Source organism: Gorilla gorilla, chromosome 6 (genome assembly GCF_029281585.2).
Source record: "Gorilla gorilla gorilla isolate KB3781 chromosome 6, NHGRI_mGorGor1-v2.1_pri, whole genome shotgun sequence".
NCBI lineage: Eukaryota > Metazoa > Chordata > Mammalia > Primates > Hominidae > Gorilla > Gorilla gorilla.
Genome location: NC_073230.2, coordinates 74,865,318 through 74,884,890, shown reverse-complemented (window position 1 = coordinate 74,884,890; position 19,573 = coordinate 74,865,318). Strand labels below are relative to the sequence as shown.

Below are 19,573 nucleotides of genomic sequence, written 5' to 3'. Positions count from 1 at the left end.
TAAAAAATAAGCACTTGTGGAGAATCATGGCTATATGTAATAGTTAAAATATAACAATTTAGGTTGGGTGTGGTGGCTCACGCCTGTAATCCCAGCACTTTGGGAGGCTGAGGCAGGCAGATCACGAGGTCAGGAGATCAAGACCATCCTGGCTAACACGGTGAATCCCCGTCTCTACTAAAAAACACAAAAAATTAGCCGGGTGTGGTGGCAGGTGCCTGTAGTCCCAGCTACTCGGGAGGCTGAGGCAGGAGAATGGAGTGAACCTGGGAGGCGGAGCTTGCAGTGAGCCGAGATCGCGCCACTGCACTTCAGCCTGGGCGACACAGCAAGACTTCATCTCAAAAGGTAATAATAATAAAAAATATATATATATATATTATATATATATAACAATTTAAATTCTTGATCTAAAATATAATCTATTGTTCCAGGTTCCTTTCTTCTTGCCTAATATCAATAACCCAGGGACACCAAAAAAAATGAATCATCTTAAAAGGTAAAGGATACAAAAGCAAAAGTATAAAACAATGGCAAAGAGCCCAAGAGAGAAAGAGAATGAACAAACAAGTTTTCAGAGAATATATGGACTGCTTTCTACTATTTAATAACCACAAAGCACAAAAAATAAAAAGCCAAAAACAAGCTGCACACAGTGGTGCTCACCTGTAATCACAGCGACTTGGGAGGCTGAGCCAGGAGGATGGCTTAAGCCCAGGAGTTTGAGACCGCCCTGGGCAACATAACAAGACCCCCATCTCAAAGGAAAACATGAACAAAAATACCCCTACCCCGTGCAAAATAAAAACAAGGACAACAGATGTTTTCAACATACCCTCAAGGCAGGAACAAGATGAGAAAGACTGTCTCGGAGGCAGGCATAGTGCCTGAAGGTGTGATCTGAGAACAATGCTCGCATTGTTGGACAGGTTTTAGCAGCACTGAAAATAAGTACCAAAACTGCAATATCTGATAGATCACTGGGTTAAGTAAACTTGAAGTATAAAAGGTTGGCCAGATTCTGGCACTCTCACTTTCCACCTCCAAAATCTCCATCAAGAGACTATGATTTTCTAATAATCAAAGAAATGCAAATACAAACAACAAAATACATTCCCCTACTCCACCCACACCCCCAATTACCAAAGGTTTTTAAAAATGCCAGAGACTGCCAAGAATACAAAAAAATGGAAATGATTTTGCCTATAAAGTAAGCAACTATATGGCCTATCAAAGTACATACTGGCCAGGCATGGTGGCTCTCGCCTGTAATCCCAACACTTTGGGAGGCTGAGGCGGGTGGATCAGTTGAGGTCAAGAGTTTGAGACCAGCCTGGGCAACAAGGTAAAACCCCGTCTCTACTAAAAATACAAAAATTAGCCGGGAGTGGTGGCAGGCACCTGTAATCCCAGCTACTTGGGAGGCTGAGGCAGGAGAATCATTTGAATCCGGGAGGCGGAGGTTGCAGTGAGCTGGGGTGGTGCCACTGCACTCCAGCCCAAGCAACAGGTTAGGAATTTGAGACCAGCCTGGCCAACATGGTGATACCCCGTCTCTACTAAAAATACAAAAATTAGCTGGGTGTGGTAGCGGGCGCCTATCATCCCAGCTACTCAGGAGGCTGAGGCAGGAGAATTGCTTGAACCCAGGAGGCAGAGGTTTCAGTGAGCCGAGATCAGGCCACTGCACTCCAGCCTGGGTGACAGAATGAGACTCTGTCTTCAAAAAAAAAAAAAAAGGAAAGAAAAGCAAAGAAAAGAAAACTCAGACCACCCTAGCTACACTGCAGAAGGAGATGCCAAAGCTGCTGCCAACACATCAGGGCCCATCCTAAGCACAGAGGATACAAGCTGGATCATCCATGTCTGGTTCAGCTGTGTCAAAAAATGGGTGGGTGCTCAGAAGCTCTGGCGCCAAGGGAAGCACCAGGGTTGGATGCCGACTTCCCAGAAACTTCAAGCACCTGAAACAAACAAATAAGAATGCACATCAACAAATTAGTAAAGTTAGTCCTTTGAAAAGTACTAGGAACTGGAATCAGAAAACCTGAACTGGAATTGGAAATTCTCAACCATATACTTTTGCTAACTCTATGACTTCAGATAAGTCACCCAGTTATTCTGGAACTTGGTTAATTCATCTAAAAAACTGGTTATTATAAAGATAAAAGAACTGTTTATTTAACCAACAGCCATTTCCCCCATCTTTCTTCCTGAGAGAGCCCTGATTTTACTCAGGTATCAGGCAGGCAGCAAAGTGCTCGGAAAAGGCAGGTCCAGCCCAAGAGCTGAACCACTATTGGTCTAAACCCATCATGGCAATCCCATTCCCATTTTCCAGTGACTGGTTTGCTGGTAGGCAAGTAAGCCAGTTCTAGACAATGGAGCACGAAGAGTATGCTGGCTGGGGAGCTTCTCAGGGATGTTTTTGCAAATCAAAAGAGCAATGCATGAAAGGGAATGACCCTTCCTTTCTGTCTTGAGATATTATCTTATGAGGCAGCCATCTTACAACTATGAGAAGAAAGCCGGCCGGGTGTGGTGCCTCACGCCTATAATCCCAACACTTTGTGAGGCCAAGATGGCTGGATCAGGAGGTCAAGAGATCAAGACCATCCTGGCCAACATGGTGAAACCCCATCTCTGCTAAAAATACAAAAATTAGCTGGGCATGGCAGCACGGGCCTGTAGTCCCAGCTACTCGGGAGGCTGAGGCAGGAGAATCACTTGAACCTGGGAGGCGGAGGTTCAGTGAGCCGATATTATGCCAATGCACTCCACCCTGGCGATAAAGAGAGACTCTGTCTCAAAAAAAAAAAAAAAAAAAAAGAGCCAAGAGAACTGCAGAGAAACCAAAGAGAGCCCTGGTAACCTGTTGAATGACCAATCCTGAAACCAACCTTCTGACCTCATTATGAAAAAACAGACTTATTGGCTAAGATATTTTTAATCAGATTGTCTTTTTTATTTGTGGGCAAAAACATTCTAATTGATATCCTGGGTGAAGTCCTGAAATCACAGATCTGTCTGAAACTAAGTAGCCTTATGCAAGTAAATTTTTTCATCTACAAAATGAGATTAAAAGTCATTACTTCACAGAGTTGCTATATGCATTAAATAACTAACATAAAGTACTCAGCAAAGCGTCTGTCACATAGTAAGAACTGAATGTTAGCTATTATAACTACCTGAGGGCCCTTTATAAACTATATGGAACTATACAAGCAAGGTAATTATATATGTTTATTATTATTTATGGTTTTTTTTTTTTTTTTGAGACTGAGTCTTGCTCTGTTGCCCAGGCTGGCATGCAGTGGCACAATCTCGGCTCACTGCAACCTCTGCTTCCAGGGTTCAAGCGATTCTCCTGCCTTTGCCTCCCGAGTAGCTGGGATTACAGGCATGTGCCACTACGCCCAGCAGATTTTTGCATTTTTAGTAGAGATGAGGTTTCACCATGTTGCCCATGCTGGTCTTGAACTCCTGACCTCAGGTGATCCACCCGCCCCAGCCTCCCAAAGTGCCGGGATTATAGGCGTGAGCCACTGCGCCCAGCCAATTAAGTGCACCTTCTAAACCAGAACTTAATGAATAAAAAATAATAAGGCCGGGCACAGTGGCTCATGCCTGTAATCCCAGCACTTTGGGAGGCCAGGGCAGGTGGATCACCTGAGGTCAGGAGTTCAAGACCAGCCTAACCAACATGGTAAAACCCCATCTCTACTAAAAAAAAAAACAAAAATTAGTTGGGTATGGTGGCGTGCACCTATAATCCCAGTTACTCGAGAGGCTGAGGCAGGAGAATCGCTTGAACCCAGGAGGCAGAAGTTGCAGTGAGCTGAGATCACGCCACTGCATTCTAGTCAGGGTGACAGAGTAAGACTCCATCTCAAAAAAAAAAGTAACAAAACAAAACACTATATAGGAGAAAGAGGAAATCTAATTAATTAATTTCTATACTTGTAACAGCTACCACAAGGGTTGGTGCGTAGTCAGCACACAGCAGGCACATAATATTTGCTAGGTGGATAGATGCACAAATTAGTAAGTAATCTAAAATGTGATATTCAGCTTAGGAATCAGATTCCTGAGAGCGGTTAAGTTGAATCACGTTTCTAAAGTAAAGGCAAAATTCAGGGCCATACTACCCTCAATCTATAAGGACGGAACAAATGTCAGCATTGTACATTTACCACATTATGCGACTCAGTGAGTAAATGGGCAAAAAAGTCATTACTTCCATATGGAGTCCCTATCAGTAGGGTACTTGGTTAAATTTTTCAGCAGCTCCACCAATGCAAGATGAATCCCTTCTTTGGTTGCAACATTGGTACAGCATAAGAGTTCATGAAGAGCCTCTCGAATATCTCTGGATGAATCCTTTTAAAAAGAAGTAATAATAATAGTAGTTACTGTTGGTTAGCAGACTCAGCCTCTATCTACCATCCCCTTCTCCCCAGCCACCTTCCCATCTAGGGTGGCCATGTAACAAAGTATGTGGAAGTTTTTTGGCTGAAATTCCTGAAATATCTTTCATTTTATTGATAAAGGACCAGAGGCAGTAGCTTTATCCCCTTTGTTCTTTAACCTTCCTTTTCCATCCTATCTGGAACTCAGTCATGATGCTGAAGGTACAAGAGCCTTTTTGCAACTAGGAAAAAGGACAGGCTAAGAAGAAAGGCTAAGAGAGAGGCTGGGAATGGCCAGTTAGCAGAACACTCAGAACACACACACTTACTAAGTTTGCCATCTTATACAGGCACAGTTTGTGGCATCCCAAAACAATTACAACAGTAACATCAAAGATCACTGATCACAGATCACTGTAACAGATGTAATAATGAAAAAGTTTGAAATATTGCAAGAATTACCAAAATGTGACACAGACAAAAAGTGAGCACATGCTATTGGAAAAATGGCACTGATAGACTTGCTCAATGCATGGTTGCCGCAGTCTCTCAATTTATTAAAAAAATACAATATCTGCAAAGCCCAATAAAGAGAGGTATACCTGTATGTGCTAAATGGAGGAGTGAGGGAAAGAGTCGATCTATCTGAAGTGAATTTCAAGATTTCAAGAATGAGAAATATTAAAAGAGAGGCAAATCGAAATGTCACTCCTATCCATAAAATTCTGCAACAGTTTTCCATAATGTTAGAATAAAATCCAGACATCTTAAAATGGCCTACAAGGCTCTCCACCTCTCCCTAATCCCCTCTCAGACTTCATTTCATGCCACATTTCTACTTTCTCACTGTGGTTCACTCCTACTGGCTTTCTCTCTATTCTGCAAACACAACAAAGCTCACTTGTGTTTTAGAGCCTTCCCACTAGCTGTTGCCTCTACCTGAAGTTATTCTCCCAGTCTTCACGTAGCTAGCTTCTGTTTACCATTCAAGACTCAACTTGAACATCATCTCCTCAGAAAGTCTTTACTAACCACTCAAATTACAGAGAAATTCCCCATTCCTCCATCATACTGTTTATCTTCTGCAAAACATTTATCACCATCTGAAATCATTTTGTTTGTTTACTCCACCTCTCTTTAGAATATAAGTTTTATGACAGCAGGGATCCTGTCTGTTTTGATATCCCTATATTTCTAATACATAGACAGTGCTTGTTGAATAAAGAAGTGAGTTTTTCTAGGCAGGGTAGGATCTTGACACAGCAGGAAAAAAAAAAAAGGCAAATTCCACCTGGAAGGGTCAGCAAGGTAAGGCTCAAAGCAATGAAGCACAGTGACACAGAAAATATAAAGGAGCAGTGCACAGCAGGGTGGAAGAATAGTCTACTGTAAGTTTATATGGGTCTGAACTCCTGAAAAGAATTAAAAAGCAAGGATTGTTTGTGAGTTATATACATAAGTACTCACAAATAAGCATACCTGTGAACAATTCAGTACATCAAAACATAGCTTGGAACATAGCTCAGCTACTCAGCAAACACTTACCGAGCACCTAATTGTGCCAGACACTGCTGCAAGACATTGGTAATAAAAAAAATGAAGAGTCAGCTGGGCACGGTGGCTCACAGCATAATCCCAGCACTTTGGGAGGCCAAGGTGGGTGGATCACTTGAAGTCAGGAGTTCGAGACCAGCCTGGCCAATATGGTGAAACATCATCTCTACTAAAAATATATATATATAAATTAGTATTGTAGTGCGTGCCTGTAATCCCAGCTACTCAGGAGACTGAGGCAGGAGAATTGCTTGAACCCAGGAGGTGAAGGTTGCAGTAAGCCAAGATCGCACCACTGCACTCCAGCCTGGGGAACAGAGAGAGACTCAGCCTCAAAAAGCAAAAAACAAACAAACAAACAAAAAAGAAAAAGGAAAGGAAAGGAAAAAGGAAAAGAAAAAGGAAAGGAAAGGAAAACAAAAGAGAAAAGAAAAGTCAAGACACCTTGAGGAGCTCACAGTCTTATGAAATACAGAATTACTGAAAAATGCTAGAGCAGTATACACAGAGTGCTATGGGAATAGAGTGGTGGCATTTAGCCCACCCAGGGCTGGGAGTAACAGTTAGGGAAGGCTTCCTGGATATGTTACCTAATATAGGCTGTGGGAATAAGTGGACGTCTCCTGGGTTAAAGTGGCAGTTTTGCAAACTGAGGGGGAAATTACACTGAAGGTAAAATTGTGAGGAAAAGCAATATGTGTAGGAAAGTGACTTCAGCATAAAGTTCAAGGTGAGGAATGGTGGAAAAGAAAGCTAAAAAGGAAAGGAGTGGCTAGGCTATGTATGAGGCCACCCATGAAGAACCACACATAGAATGTAAACTTATTTTTAGGAAAAAATACATGAAAAAATTATAAAGATTTATAATTCAGGAAAAATCTTAGTAGAAGTGCTAAGCAGCTGAGAGAATGGTAGGGACCTTCAAAACCAAAGCACCAGCTATTCTTTAAAGTATGCAGTAGAAATCTGTTACAAGTGTTCTAAAAACTAAGCACCTAATTACTATCCCTTTCACATCTGAACCCCATCTTCCCCAAAAAGGAAACCAGAGGACAAACCCCATTTATGAATACTCTGAAGAACTTGAGTAGTTGCAATTAAAATCTAGACATTTTAGAAAAATAATACAAGAACTACCTAGAGCTGTACGGCCTGGGAAGCAACTCTGTGTTTACATTTTGGTTCAGCCACTAACTCAGACAACTTATTTTTTTCTCTATAAAATTCCCAGGGTAGAATGAATCAATCCCTAAGAGCACTTGCTGCTATAACAGCCTATGATTCACTACAAGAATCAAATCAAATTAAAGGTTGAAAAGAACTCTTCATTATTTAGCCCCTACCTTATCTATAGCCACTTCCTCCACTCTTCCATCTCTTCAACTCTACGCTATCATTATAATAAACTCTTTTTAGTTCCTTGAATATATCATATTCTGTCTTATCTCTGCATCTTTAGACATTGCTCCCTCTGTCTGGTACCCTTTCATCCTACCACCAGTGTCACTTCTCCTTTAAAAAAGATGCACTTCAGCTTGAGTGACAGAGTGAGACCCTGTCTCAAAAGAAGAAGGAAAAAAAAAAGCCTAGTTAAGTCCTACTCCTCCTTCAAGTGTCCACTACAGCACTTCCTCCTTCTTCCCAACCTCACCTCAGCCAATTCAGGTTAGACACTATGTATTCCCTAGGCATCCTATCCTTTCTTGATCACAGAAAGACCAAGCTTATTCAAATTTCCTGTTTCACAGTCAATTTCTTCCATCTTAGGGGAGGGGTATGGTGAGAAAACAGAACTGTGCTGCCTGATATACTGTTCTGTCACCAATACCTGATTTTAACAGGGGGGGTGAGGGATGAAGAAATGAGTAACAAATTAGGAACACTCACCTCTAGCACAGCCAGGACAGTGTCAAGCTGATCTTCTCGGAGGGTGATGTTGTTAGAGATTTTTCTCATGGTATGTATGGACTGCAGACGTACTTCCTCAATTTCATCGTTGAACATGTCAACTAGGAAATCAAGGCACTTCTCAGCAAAAGAGGGTGAAGACTGGGCCAACATGCAGAGGGCCTCCACAGCAGCAATACGAACCCCTAGAAAAAAGAACAAATGAAATTGCACATCAGGCTGGGCACAGTGGCTCATGCCTGTAATCCCAACACTTTGGGAGGCCAAGGTAGGCAGACCACTGGAGCCCGCCTATGCAATGTGGTAAAACTCTGTTTCTACCAAAAATATTAAAAAATTAGCTGGCTGTGGTAGTGTGCACCTGTTCTCTCAGCTACTTGGGAGGCTGAGATGGGAGGATCACTTGAACCTGGGAGGCAGAAATTACAGTTAGCCAAGGTCATGCCACTGCACTCCAGCCTGGTGACAGAACAAGACCCTATCTCAAAACAAAACACACAAAAAACAAATTAGCCAAGTGTGGTGGCGCACGCCTATAGTCCCATCTACTTGGGAGGCTGAGGCAGGAAGATCACTTGTGCCCAGGAGTTTGAGGCTGCAGTGAGCCATGATCGTGCCACTACACTCCATCCTGGTGACAGACTGGGCCCCTGTCTCAAAAAAAAAAAAAAACTCCAAAAACAAAAAAACAAAAACTGCACATCAGCCAGGTGCAGTGCCATACACCAAAGTCCCAGCTACTCAGGAAGCTGAGGTAGGAGGATCATTTGAGCTCAGGAGTTCAAGGCCGGCCTGAGCAACACACTGAAGCCCCATATTTTATATATATATAAAGTAACTCATATCAAATTAAGAGCCACGGGAAAAGTCCAAGATGGATTCCTTCTCCTTCAGGCTGTCTTCTATTCTCTACTCCACTCATTCTATAAACTCTCCCTGGGAGATCTCTATGCCCACAGTTTCACATACCACCCACCTTAACGTCGATCTAAGAACATGGACTTTAGTATCACAAGGACTATGGCTTAAATCTGACTCCACATATATGTGATGAAGTCACGTGTCTGTCTACATTAACTTCTTGAAAATTAAATTGTCTTACTTATCTCAGTAGTCTGTCTACATTAACTTCTTGAAAATTAAATTGCCTTACTTATCTCAGTATTCCAACCACAGTACTTTTTAAAAAGTCAGTTAGTAAATAATGTTATCATTATTATTAAGATTAAAGTAGACTAAATATCATTGTTCGAATTTTACAGGTAAGATTCAGCAACGTGGATTAACTTGCCTCAAAGTGAATGAGGGCAGGAATAGGACCAATACTCAGGTCTGTTGATTGTAGGCTAAAATCATATAGTGGTTAAGGATACATGCTTGGAATGATAGAGGTCTCAGAGCACACTGTAGTGAATGATCCCTCCACTAAGTTGGAGGGTGATCTTGAATAAGTAACTCAACTTCCTGGCACCTCAAATTTCTCACCTGGTAAATGGAGATAATACTCATTTCCTTACAGAGTTGTTAGGACTAAATGAGATAATACAGGTAAAGCACATAGGGACTCTGCCTGGCATATTTTAAGGGCTCAATAAGTATCACCTAGGGTATAGGTTTGGGTTCTGTAAGCACCCTGAAAACAGAGGCATGTTTTCCACCCCTTGGCATGCTCAGAACATGTAAACAATAAAGCCACTGATCCGAGGAAGCCCTTTCTTCATTCACTAATAAATGGGTCCTGAACACGTACTATATGCTAGGTGCAGTACTAAGGGCTAGGATACAAAGATGAGAAATGAGTAAGACACAGAAAATGCTCACAAGACTTCTATACATGGTTGTTTTTTTCTAGTGATTCCCATATGCTTCTGTAACAAAATGGACTATTCCAAAACAAACAAAACAAAAAGTACCTCAAGTTGTGGTTAAAACTTACAAACACAATTTCCTCTTTGTATAAAGAAAGGTTTTATAGACATGTTAAAAGTAGAGTTACTACATTAAAGACAGATGATTCAGGTTTTTCTTGGTAGTTATGAATTCCTCCTTTTCATCAGAAGAGAACAATTTTCTTCACTTCACAATAATATAATTTAAACATGAAATTGCTAATTATAAGGCAAGCTAGAGATAAACCCAAACATGTTAAGTGCTGGCTCTTCCTCCTAGAATTTTATCCATTACACCACACTGACTCATATGTAACATTTGCAAGCCCACCAAGGCAATCAGGAAGGAATTTCTGATCAGAAAGAGATAATCAGTGTGACCTCAGCTGATACAGTTCCAAGCAGAAGCAAAGAAATGTGGTATTTTACTTTGCCTGAACGGCCAGACTATAAGCAAGAAAATTGACATTTTCCACTGAACTTTTTGGAATGTTGAAGATATGTCGGCCAGGCATGTCACGTCTGTAATCCCAGCACTTTGAGAGGCCAAGGCAGGAGGATCACTTGAGCCCAGGAGTTCAACACCAGCCTGGGCAACATAGTGAGACCCCATCTCTATAAAAAAAGTTAATTAAAAATAAATAAATAATATGTCACAGATTCCCCATGGGTACAGAGCAGAGAAAAGGAATCTACTATACTATATTTTAAAAAAGACTGATCCTCAGCATCTGCACATGTATAATTGGGTCCAGACTTAGCTACCTATTAGGTTTGTACTTAGTACTAAAGACACAAAGATGAACAAAAGCAAGACTATCCTCCAGGCTTACAAATAAGAACAGTTAATTGCATTACAGAGTGATGACTGTTGCCATGGAAAAGCACAGGGAATGTAAGAAAATGCATATGAAGAAATATAGCCCAATCAATGGGATCAGAGGTGGCTTTCTGTAATACGTGATCCCTAAAAACAGTAACTAAAAGAGCTGCTAAGCCAAAAGAAAGAAAAAGCCTTTCTAGAAGAAAAGCTGCATGCACAAAGTCCCAAAAAGGAGAGAGAAGATGGATAAATTAGAAGACTAGAAGTATGTGAGGCACTACACTAGAGTGAACAGCCAGCGAAATAAGGCTCCATTTCATTCCCAGCAATGCACCCCTAAAACCCAAATTTTCCCAGAATTGTATAAATGTGATAAAATTAGAAAGCTGTCATACCTGATACCTGGTTATGGTATACTCACTTTTTAAACTTAACTTAATTTGATTACATCTTAATAACATTTGCAACACGAAGGATAAATCCTTGAGGAGATGGATACCTATCTATATGATGTGATTATTTCATATTTCATGCCTGTATCAAAACATCTCATGTACCCCTTAAATATATATACTAGTATGGAACCAAAAAAGGGCCCACATAGCCAAGACAATTCTAAGCAAAAAGAACAAAGCTGGAGGCCTCACGCTACCTGACTTCAAACTATACTACAAGGCTACAGTAACCAAAACAGCATAGTACTGGTACCAAAACAGATATATAGACCAATGGAACAGAACAGAGCCCTCAGAAATAACACCACACATCTACAACCATCTGATCTTTGACAAACCCGACAAAAACAACCAACAGGGAAAGGATTCTCTATTTAATAAATGGTGTTAGGAAAACTGGCTAGCCATATGCAGAAAACTGAAACTGGATCCCTTCCTTATACTTTATACAAAAATTAACTCAAGATGGATTAAAGGCTTAAATGTAAGACCTAAAACCATAAAAACCCTAGAAGAAAATCTAGGCAATACCATTCAGGACACAGGCATTGGCAAAGACTTCATGACTAAAACACCAAAAGCAACGGCAACGAAGCCAAAATTGACAAATGGGATCTAATTAAACTAAAGAGCTTCTGCACAGCAAAAGAAACTATCATCAGAGTGAACAGGCTGGGAGAAAATTTTTGTAACCTATCCATCCGACAAAGAGCTAATATCCAGAATCTACAAGGAACTTAAATTCACACACACAAAAAAGAAAAAAACCATGACCCCATCAAAAAGTGGGCAAAGGATACGAACAGACACTTCTCAAAAGAAGACATTTATGCAACCAACCAACATATTAAAAAAAGCTCATCATCACTGGTCATTAGAGAAATGCAAATCAAAACCACAATGAGATACCATCTCACACCAGTTAGAATGGCGATCATTAAAAAGTCAGGAAACAAAAGATGCTGGAGAAGATGTGGAGAAGCAGGAACACTTTTACACTGTTGGTGGGAGTGTAAATTAGTTCAGCCATTGTGGAAGACAGTGTAGCGATTCCTCAAGGATCTAGAACCAGAAATACCATTTGACCCAGCAATCCCATTACTGGGCATATACCCAAAGCCTTATAAATCATTCTACTATAAAAACACATGCACACATATGTTTATTGCAGCACTATTCACAATAGTAAAGACTTGGAACCAACCCAAAGGCCCATCAATGATAGACTGGATAAAGAAAATGTGGCACATATACACCATGGAATACCACGCAGCCATAAAAAAGGATGAGTTCATGTTATTTGCAAGGACATGGATGAAGCTGGAAACCATCATTCTCAGCAAACCAGCACAAGAACAGAAGACCAAACACCGCATGTTCTCACTCATAAGTGGGAGGTGAACAATGAGAACACATGGACACTGCAGGTGGGGGGGCATCACACACTGGGGCCTGTTAGGGGGTGGGGGGCTGGGGGAGGGATAGCATTAGGAGAAATACCCAACGTAGATGATGGGTTGACGGGTGCAGCAAACCACCATGGCACATGTATACCTATGTAACAAACCTGCACGTTCTGCACATGTACCTCAGAACTTAAAAGTATAAAAAAAAGTATTTAAAAAATCTTAATGGCAAACTGAAAACTGTATAACTAAATCATATAAATGTTAAAAGTGATGAAATTCAGTTGTAGAAACGAAACAAAGCAAAAATGCCAATAGAAACAAAATAGGTTTCAGTTACTCATTTTAGAGTAAAATAGGTTTTAATAACTGGACTTCCTTATTATCCAATATTATTTAAATTGTAATTCATATTTTAAGTTCATAGAGAATCAAAAAGCAGAGGTAGATTTACTTTCTATATATATGGAACATTTTAGAACAAATGATAGGATAACCCAATTCTTACATCTACTGATGAAAAACTTTCTTTCAAAAATAATATTCTTGCCCTTCTAAGAAGCAGTTCTATCCTGAGGTATGATTGTATAGGCATTTTTAAGACCTGGCACAGGTCTCTGGCACAAATTTACTGTAAAATGTGGACAATCAACATTACCTCACCAGGTCTGTTACCCTTGCTGATAATGAAGAGGCTGGAGTCAATCATCTCAAAGCACTGAAATTCTGAGATGTACATGAGACAGATAGCATATGGAAATCACATGGGCTTTTATAGGATGTCTATTACAAGATGGAGTAATGAGGACCAGCTTTATCCTCCAAGGATGAGACAGAGACAAAATATATGAAACAACAGCATTCCAGACACTGGGCATCTGGCAATAAAGGACTGCAATCCCTGAGAGATGGGAAATAAATGAGGTGATCTCAATGATTACAATTCCGTTTAGAGAGACTCCAGGCACTAGGTCTTCTCTCCCTGAGTTGAGAAGATTGAGCTAGGAGTTTGGGAAGTCTAATGTGGCTAGAGTTCATAGAGCAAATTTCTGGAAAGGAGAGAACTACACAGAGAGACAGAGAGCTTGGGAGATCTGCAGATGGTCGCCTCAAGTCTTCAGCTGAATTCTGATCTGTGCGACAGAGACCATCTGAGGCCTGGAAAAGAACCACTCAAAACAATGAGAGGAAACAATCTCCAGAGGTCACACAGGGCCTATAAAACCACAGTTAACTTAGAAGAATTTTGCAGCCAGGTGTGGTGGCTTATGTCTGTCATCCTAAAACTCTGGGAGGCCGAGGTGGCCGGATTGCTTGAGGCCAGGACTTCAAGCCTGGCCTGGGCAACATGGCAAAACCCATCTCTACAAAAAATACAAAAATTAGCCAGGTGTGGTGGTGCCCACCTGTGGTCCTAGTTACTCAGGAGGCTGAGGTGGGAAGGTTGTTTGAGCCCAGGAGGTCAAGGCTGCAGCGAGCCGTGACTGTACCTTGGCACTCCAGCCTGGGCAACAAAGCAAGATCCTGTCTCAAAAAAAAAAAAAAAGGAAAGAAAGAGAAAAAAGAAAAGAAGAGGTTTTGTGCTTCAAGTAGTGAAAAAGAAGAGTTTTTTGCTTCACTAGTGGAGAAAAGTAAGCTGTACGCTAAATGCTACTCTAATCCTGCCTAACAAAGTATAAGACCTGAAAAAACGGATCCCAGAACAAAGCTCAAAAATATTTATAGGAATAAAATAATGTTCAGTATCCAATAAAGTGAAATATCTATAATGTCTGGCATCCAATTAAAAATTATCAGACATGAAAAGACACAGGATGGAATATACACAGGATGAATATATAATACTGGAGGAAAAAAAATCAATCAAAACCAACCTAGGAATCACAGAAATAATAGTCCTAGTAAACAAGGATAGTAAGACAATTATAAACATATTATCTGTTGACAAAGCTAGAGGAAAGATAAAGTATGTTAAGAAAGACATGGTAGATACTAAAAAGCCCCAAACTCTTTCTTCTTTTTTTTTGAGACAGGGTCTTGCTCTGTCACCCAGACTGGAGTGCACTTGTGTGATCATGGCTCCCTGCAACCTCTAACTCCTGGGCTCAAGCAATCCTCCTGCCTCAGCCTCCCAAGTAGCTGGGACTAAAGGCAATGCACAACCATGTCTGGCTAATTTTAAATTTTTTGTAGAGATAGGGTCTCCTTATGTGGTCCAGGGTGGAAAAAACCCAAATTCTAATCAAACTTCTAGAGACAGAAACTACATGTCTGAGATGAAAAATATACTGGGTGGGATTAACATCAGATTATATCTTGCAACACTCAAAGACAAAGCAATAGATACTATCCAAAATCAAACACAAAGAGAAAATAAAAACTGGAGAAAGAAAGGAAGGAAGGAAGGAAGAATAGAGCATCAGTGAGCTGTAAAACAATGTCAGTATCCTAATGCACGTGTAATGAAAGCCGCCAAAGGGCCTGTAGAGTCAGAGAAATTAAAAAAAACATAGTGGCTGGGTATGGTGGCTCACACCTGTAATCCCAGCACTTTGGGAGGCTGAAGCGCGCAGATAAGTTGAGCTCAGGAGTTTGAGACCAGCCTCGGCAACATGGCAAAACCCCGTCTCTACTGAAAATACAGAAATTAGCCGAGGGTGGTGGCGGGCACCTGCAGTCCCAACTACTGGGGAGGCTGAAGCATGAGAATTGCCTGAACTCAGGATGCAGAGATTGCAGTGAGCCAAGATCACACCACTGCACTTCAGCCTGGGCAAAACTCTGTCCCCGCCACACCCCCCGAAAAAAAAAGAGAGAGAAAGAAATAATAGCAAAAAAAAATTTCCAACTGTGATGAAAACTATTTGATTCAAGAAGCTCAACAAATTCCAAACAAAAGAAACATGACATGAACTATACTATACCTAGGCATATCATAATCAAATTGTTTAAAACCAGTGATAAAGACAAATCTTAAAAGCAGCTTGAGATAAAAAGACACATTATATACAGAGGAAGATAAAAACGACAGCAGATTTCTCGACAGAAAACTATGGAGCAATATCATTAAAAGACTGGTAGAGGCCACGCACAGTGGCTCACGCCCGCAATCTCAACACTTTAGGAGGCCAAGGCAAAAGGATCACTTGAGCCCAGGAGTTCAAGACTGGCTTGGACAATATAGGGAGGCCCTGTCTCTGCAAAAAATTAAAAAATTAGCCGGGCATGGTGACATGTGCTTCTGGTCCCAGCTACTCGAGAGGCTGAGGTGGGAGGATTGCTTGGGTCCAGGAAGTCAAGGCTTCAGTGAGCTGTGATCACACCACTACACTCTAGCCTGGGTGACACAGTGAGACCCTGTCTCATAAAACAAAAAAGTCTCTTGGAAAAAAAAAACTTATTAATCTAGAATTGTATTCCCACAAAAATATCTTTCTATATTTATTTATTTATTTATTTTTTGAGACAGAGTTTTGCTCTGTTGCTTGCCCAGGCTGGAGTGCTGTGGCACGATCTCAGCTCACTGCAATCTCTGCCTCCTGAGTTCAAGTGATTCTTGTGTCTGAGCCTCTCTAGCAGTTGAGATTACAGGTGCATGCCACCATACCAGCTATTTTTTGTATTTTTAGTAGATCCAGGGTTTCACCATGTTAACCAGGCTGGTCTTGAACTCCTGGCCTCAAGTGATCCTCCAGCCTCAGCCTCCCAAAGTGCTGGGATTACAGGTGTGAGCCACCACGCCTGGCCCAAAAATATCTTTCAAAACTGAAGGTGAAATAAAATATTCATCAGTCATATAAAGGTTTGGCAGTCAGACATACCTAGGTTTAAATCTTGCTCTGTCTCTTACTAGCTGGGTAAGTAATATCAAGTTATTATTTGTATTAATATCAATTTTAATTACCAATTATTAAGTGCTTATTATAAATAGGCACATGTATTATGCCAAGTGCTTTATGTATACAGAACCTCATTTAATTCTCACAACTCAGAAAGATAGTTATTATTATCCCTGTTTTATAAAAATGCTGGAATTTAAATATAGATTGACTGAACCCAAATCTCTTGCTCTTTACCATTGTCTCATACTACTGGGGCCTCAGTCTCTTCTGTGTGTAAAATAAAAAGCATAGTAAGTACTTCCCAGAGTTACTGTGAGGACTAAATGAAACGATACATATGTATCACCCAGTACAATGCCTGACACACGGCAGTCACTTAAAGAGTGCTATTGCTATTATACAGTGATACTTACCATACATCTCATCTTCCAACCCATGAACAAAAGCTCCACAAGCTCCTGACTCAATCAAGTTCACAGCCCCGGTATCTACTTCTTCCTTGGGAGCATCATCTCCCCACTTTCTGCCACTGGAAAACTCCCCTGAACTGTAAAGTTCCTTGGCACGCTCATGTGCAGCACGTTTCCTCTGCAGAGGACAACAACAATTACCAATTGTAGGAGGTTCATGAAGGAACACTAAGATGAACCCTGAGAACATGGGAAGGCAGAAAATAAAACTGCTCTTTGAGAGTTACGTTTGTAAAAATTATCAGTAGTTCATACAAGAGAAATGCAAATTCAACTTAAAATGAAACCAAAGCCTTGCTGGTCTATAATAGCTGAAAGTACCTAATTAAAGAGGATAAAGATAGCTGAAGAATGTGTTAAGAAAGTTGGTTATGTTTGCTGTGGCAGTGACATAGGAAAAGAGAGAGCCAGAGAGGCAAATAATGGCAGTGCCCCCCCAAAAACCATCTTGGGTAGACAATACGTTGACTCTAAGAAAACAATTATCGGGCAGGGAGCAGGTGGCTCACACCTGTAATCCCAGCACTTTGGGAGGCCAAGGCAGGCTGATCATGAGGTCAGGAGATTGAGACCATCCTGGCCAACATGTTGAAACTCCATCTTTACTGTAAGTACAAAAATTAGCTGGGCGTGGTGGCACGCGCCTGTAGTCCCAGCTACTCAGGAGGTGGAGGTTGCAGTGAGCCGAGATCATGCCACTGCACTCCAGCCTGACGACAGAGTGAGACTCCGCCTCAAAAAAAAAATTATCTTCAGTCCCAGTAAAAGTATTTTTCTATTTGGCAACATTGCGTTCTATTTCAGCTGCAGTACAGTCACTAAATAATCTAGTAAACTCACTTTACACAGAGATTGCCTAAGGTGGAATATACCGGTTAGTGTATCCAGTCCACCTGACAGTTATGGTTCTCATCACAAATGAATGACCTGGCACTCTGCTTTATACATCAGCCTCTCATGAAACCCCATCTCTAAAAAACTACAAAAAATTAGCCGGGTGTGGTGGTACACACCTGTAGTCCCAGCTACTCAGGAGGCCGACGTGAAAGGATCACTTGAGCCCGGGAGGCAGAGGTTGCAGTGAACCAAGATCGCACCACTGCACTCCAGCCTGGGTGACAGAGCGAGACCCTGTCTCAAACAAAACAAAACAAAACAAAACAGAACAAAACAAAACAGAACAAACAAACAAACAAAAAAACCATCCACCAGAAAAAGAGCTGAGAGACATATACCAAAATGACCAAAGTCATTATATTAGGGTAGCAGGCATATGGGTAAATTGTTTTCCTTTCCCTTATCAAAAATTCTACAACTCTATAATATCACTTTTGTAATTTCAAAATTGAGGTACTAACAATGAATGTACATATTATTTTCTCAGACTCAAATTTGGTTCTGCAAACCACGTTAGTGAACCATCACAATCAAAGCTTAAGGGCATTTCATAAGAGGCATTTGGGGCCGGGCACAATGGCTCACATCTGTAATCCCAGCACTTTGGGAGGCAGAGGCAAGAAGACTGCCTGGGCTCAGGAGTTCAAGACCAACATGAGGAACAGAGCAAGACCTCATCTCTACTAAAGATAAAAAAAATTAGCTGGGCATGGTGAGGTATGCCTGTAGTCCCAGCTACTCAGGAGGGTGAGGTGGGAGGAATGCTTGAGCCCAGGAGATCAAAGTTGCATTGAGTAATGATTGTGCCACTGCATTCCAGCCTGGGCAACAGAGTGAGACCCAGTTTCAAAAAAAAAAAGAAGAAAAAATGGCGTGGGGTGGGGGGTATTTTGTTACTGTTTGGAGAAAGGCTTTACTCAGTCTTCCATGGTAACTGCTGCTGAAAAAGAGTCCTAAAATGTCATACCATCTCAAAAAATGAGAATGGGCCTTTGTAGTTCCTAACAAATAGAAAATTAATCTTTTGGGGTTTTCTGGGTTTTTTTTTGTTGTTTTTTTGGGTTTTGTTTTTTGAGACAGAGTCCCACTCTGTTGCCTAGGCTGGAGTGCAGTGGTGCGATCTCGGCTCACTGCAACCTCTGGTCTCCAGGGTTCAAGTGATTCTCTGCCTCAGTCACCCAAGTAGCTGGGACTACAGGCACATGCCACCACACCTAGCTAATTTTTGTTTTTTAGTTGAGACGGGGTTCATCATGTTGGCCGGACTGGTCTCAAACTCCCGGCCGCAAGTGATCTACCTGCCTCAGCCTCCCAAAGTGCTGGGATTACAGGTGTGAGCCACTGCACCTGGCTTAGAAAATTAATCTTGCCTCTTTTTTGTAAAGCATAACCTGTGCAAAGTATTTCATTACAATAATACGAAATTTAATGAAGTCATTTGTTATTTGCTTCAATTTACTAAGATTTTAAATTAAAATGTAATAGTTATCATACGTTAATTTAACAAATGCTGCTAAGTTAAATCAACACAACTCACAATACTGCCCCCCTACATTGGTTACAGAAACCCAGTTTAAACAACAAAGAATAAAAGGTACCCTCAGATCTGACATCAGCTTCTTGTCAAGGGTCTGCTCCAAGAAATGAGAACTGACTTGCTCCATAGAGCCCTATAAAAAGAAAAATCCAGAGCATATAAAACAACTTTTATGATTTGAACATTATCTTAAAATTCAGTCTATAGCCAATTTAAGTGCATAAAGATAATATTATTCATGACAGTAAAGATGCTATGGGTTCTGAATCAGCAGGAAAATAAAAATATTAGCAGCAGCTAACACCTAAATAGAGCTTACTATGTGTCACCTACTGTGCTTTTTTTTTTTTCCTGAGATGGAGTTTTGCTCTTGTCACCCAGGC

At 41.0% G+C, this 19,573-nt stretch overlaps 1 protein-coding gene across 4 annotated transcripts in view; it reads right to left on the bottom strand.

Annotated features, from left to right (window-relative positions):
* The window catches only part of LOC129523663 (integrator complex subunit 4-like protein 2), a 73,676-nt gene that overhangs the window by 27,643 nt on the left and 26,460 nt on the right, over positions 1 to 19,573 (bottom strand). For all 4 annotated transcript variants that reach the window (XM_055346949.2, XM_063708574.1, XM_063708572.1 and 1 more), the window contains 6 exons: positions 19,252 to 19,323; positions 16,700 to 16,874; positions 7,851 to 8,056; positions 4,238 to 4,380; positions 1,849 to 1,964; positions 836 to 969 (listed from right to left, as the gene is read on the bottom strand). In XM_055346949.2, coding sequence (XP_055202924.1) covers positions 836 to 969; positions 1,849 to 1,964; positions 4,238 to 4,380; positions 7,851 to 8,056; positions 16,700 to 16,874; positions 19,252 to 19,323 — 846 coding nt within the window. The remainder of the gene's footprint in view (positions 1 to 835; positions 970 to 1,848; positions 1,965 to 4,237; positions 4,381 to 7,850; positions 8,057 to 16,699; positions 16,875 to 19,251; positions 19,324 to 19,573) is intronic.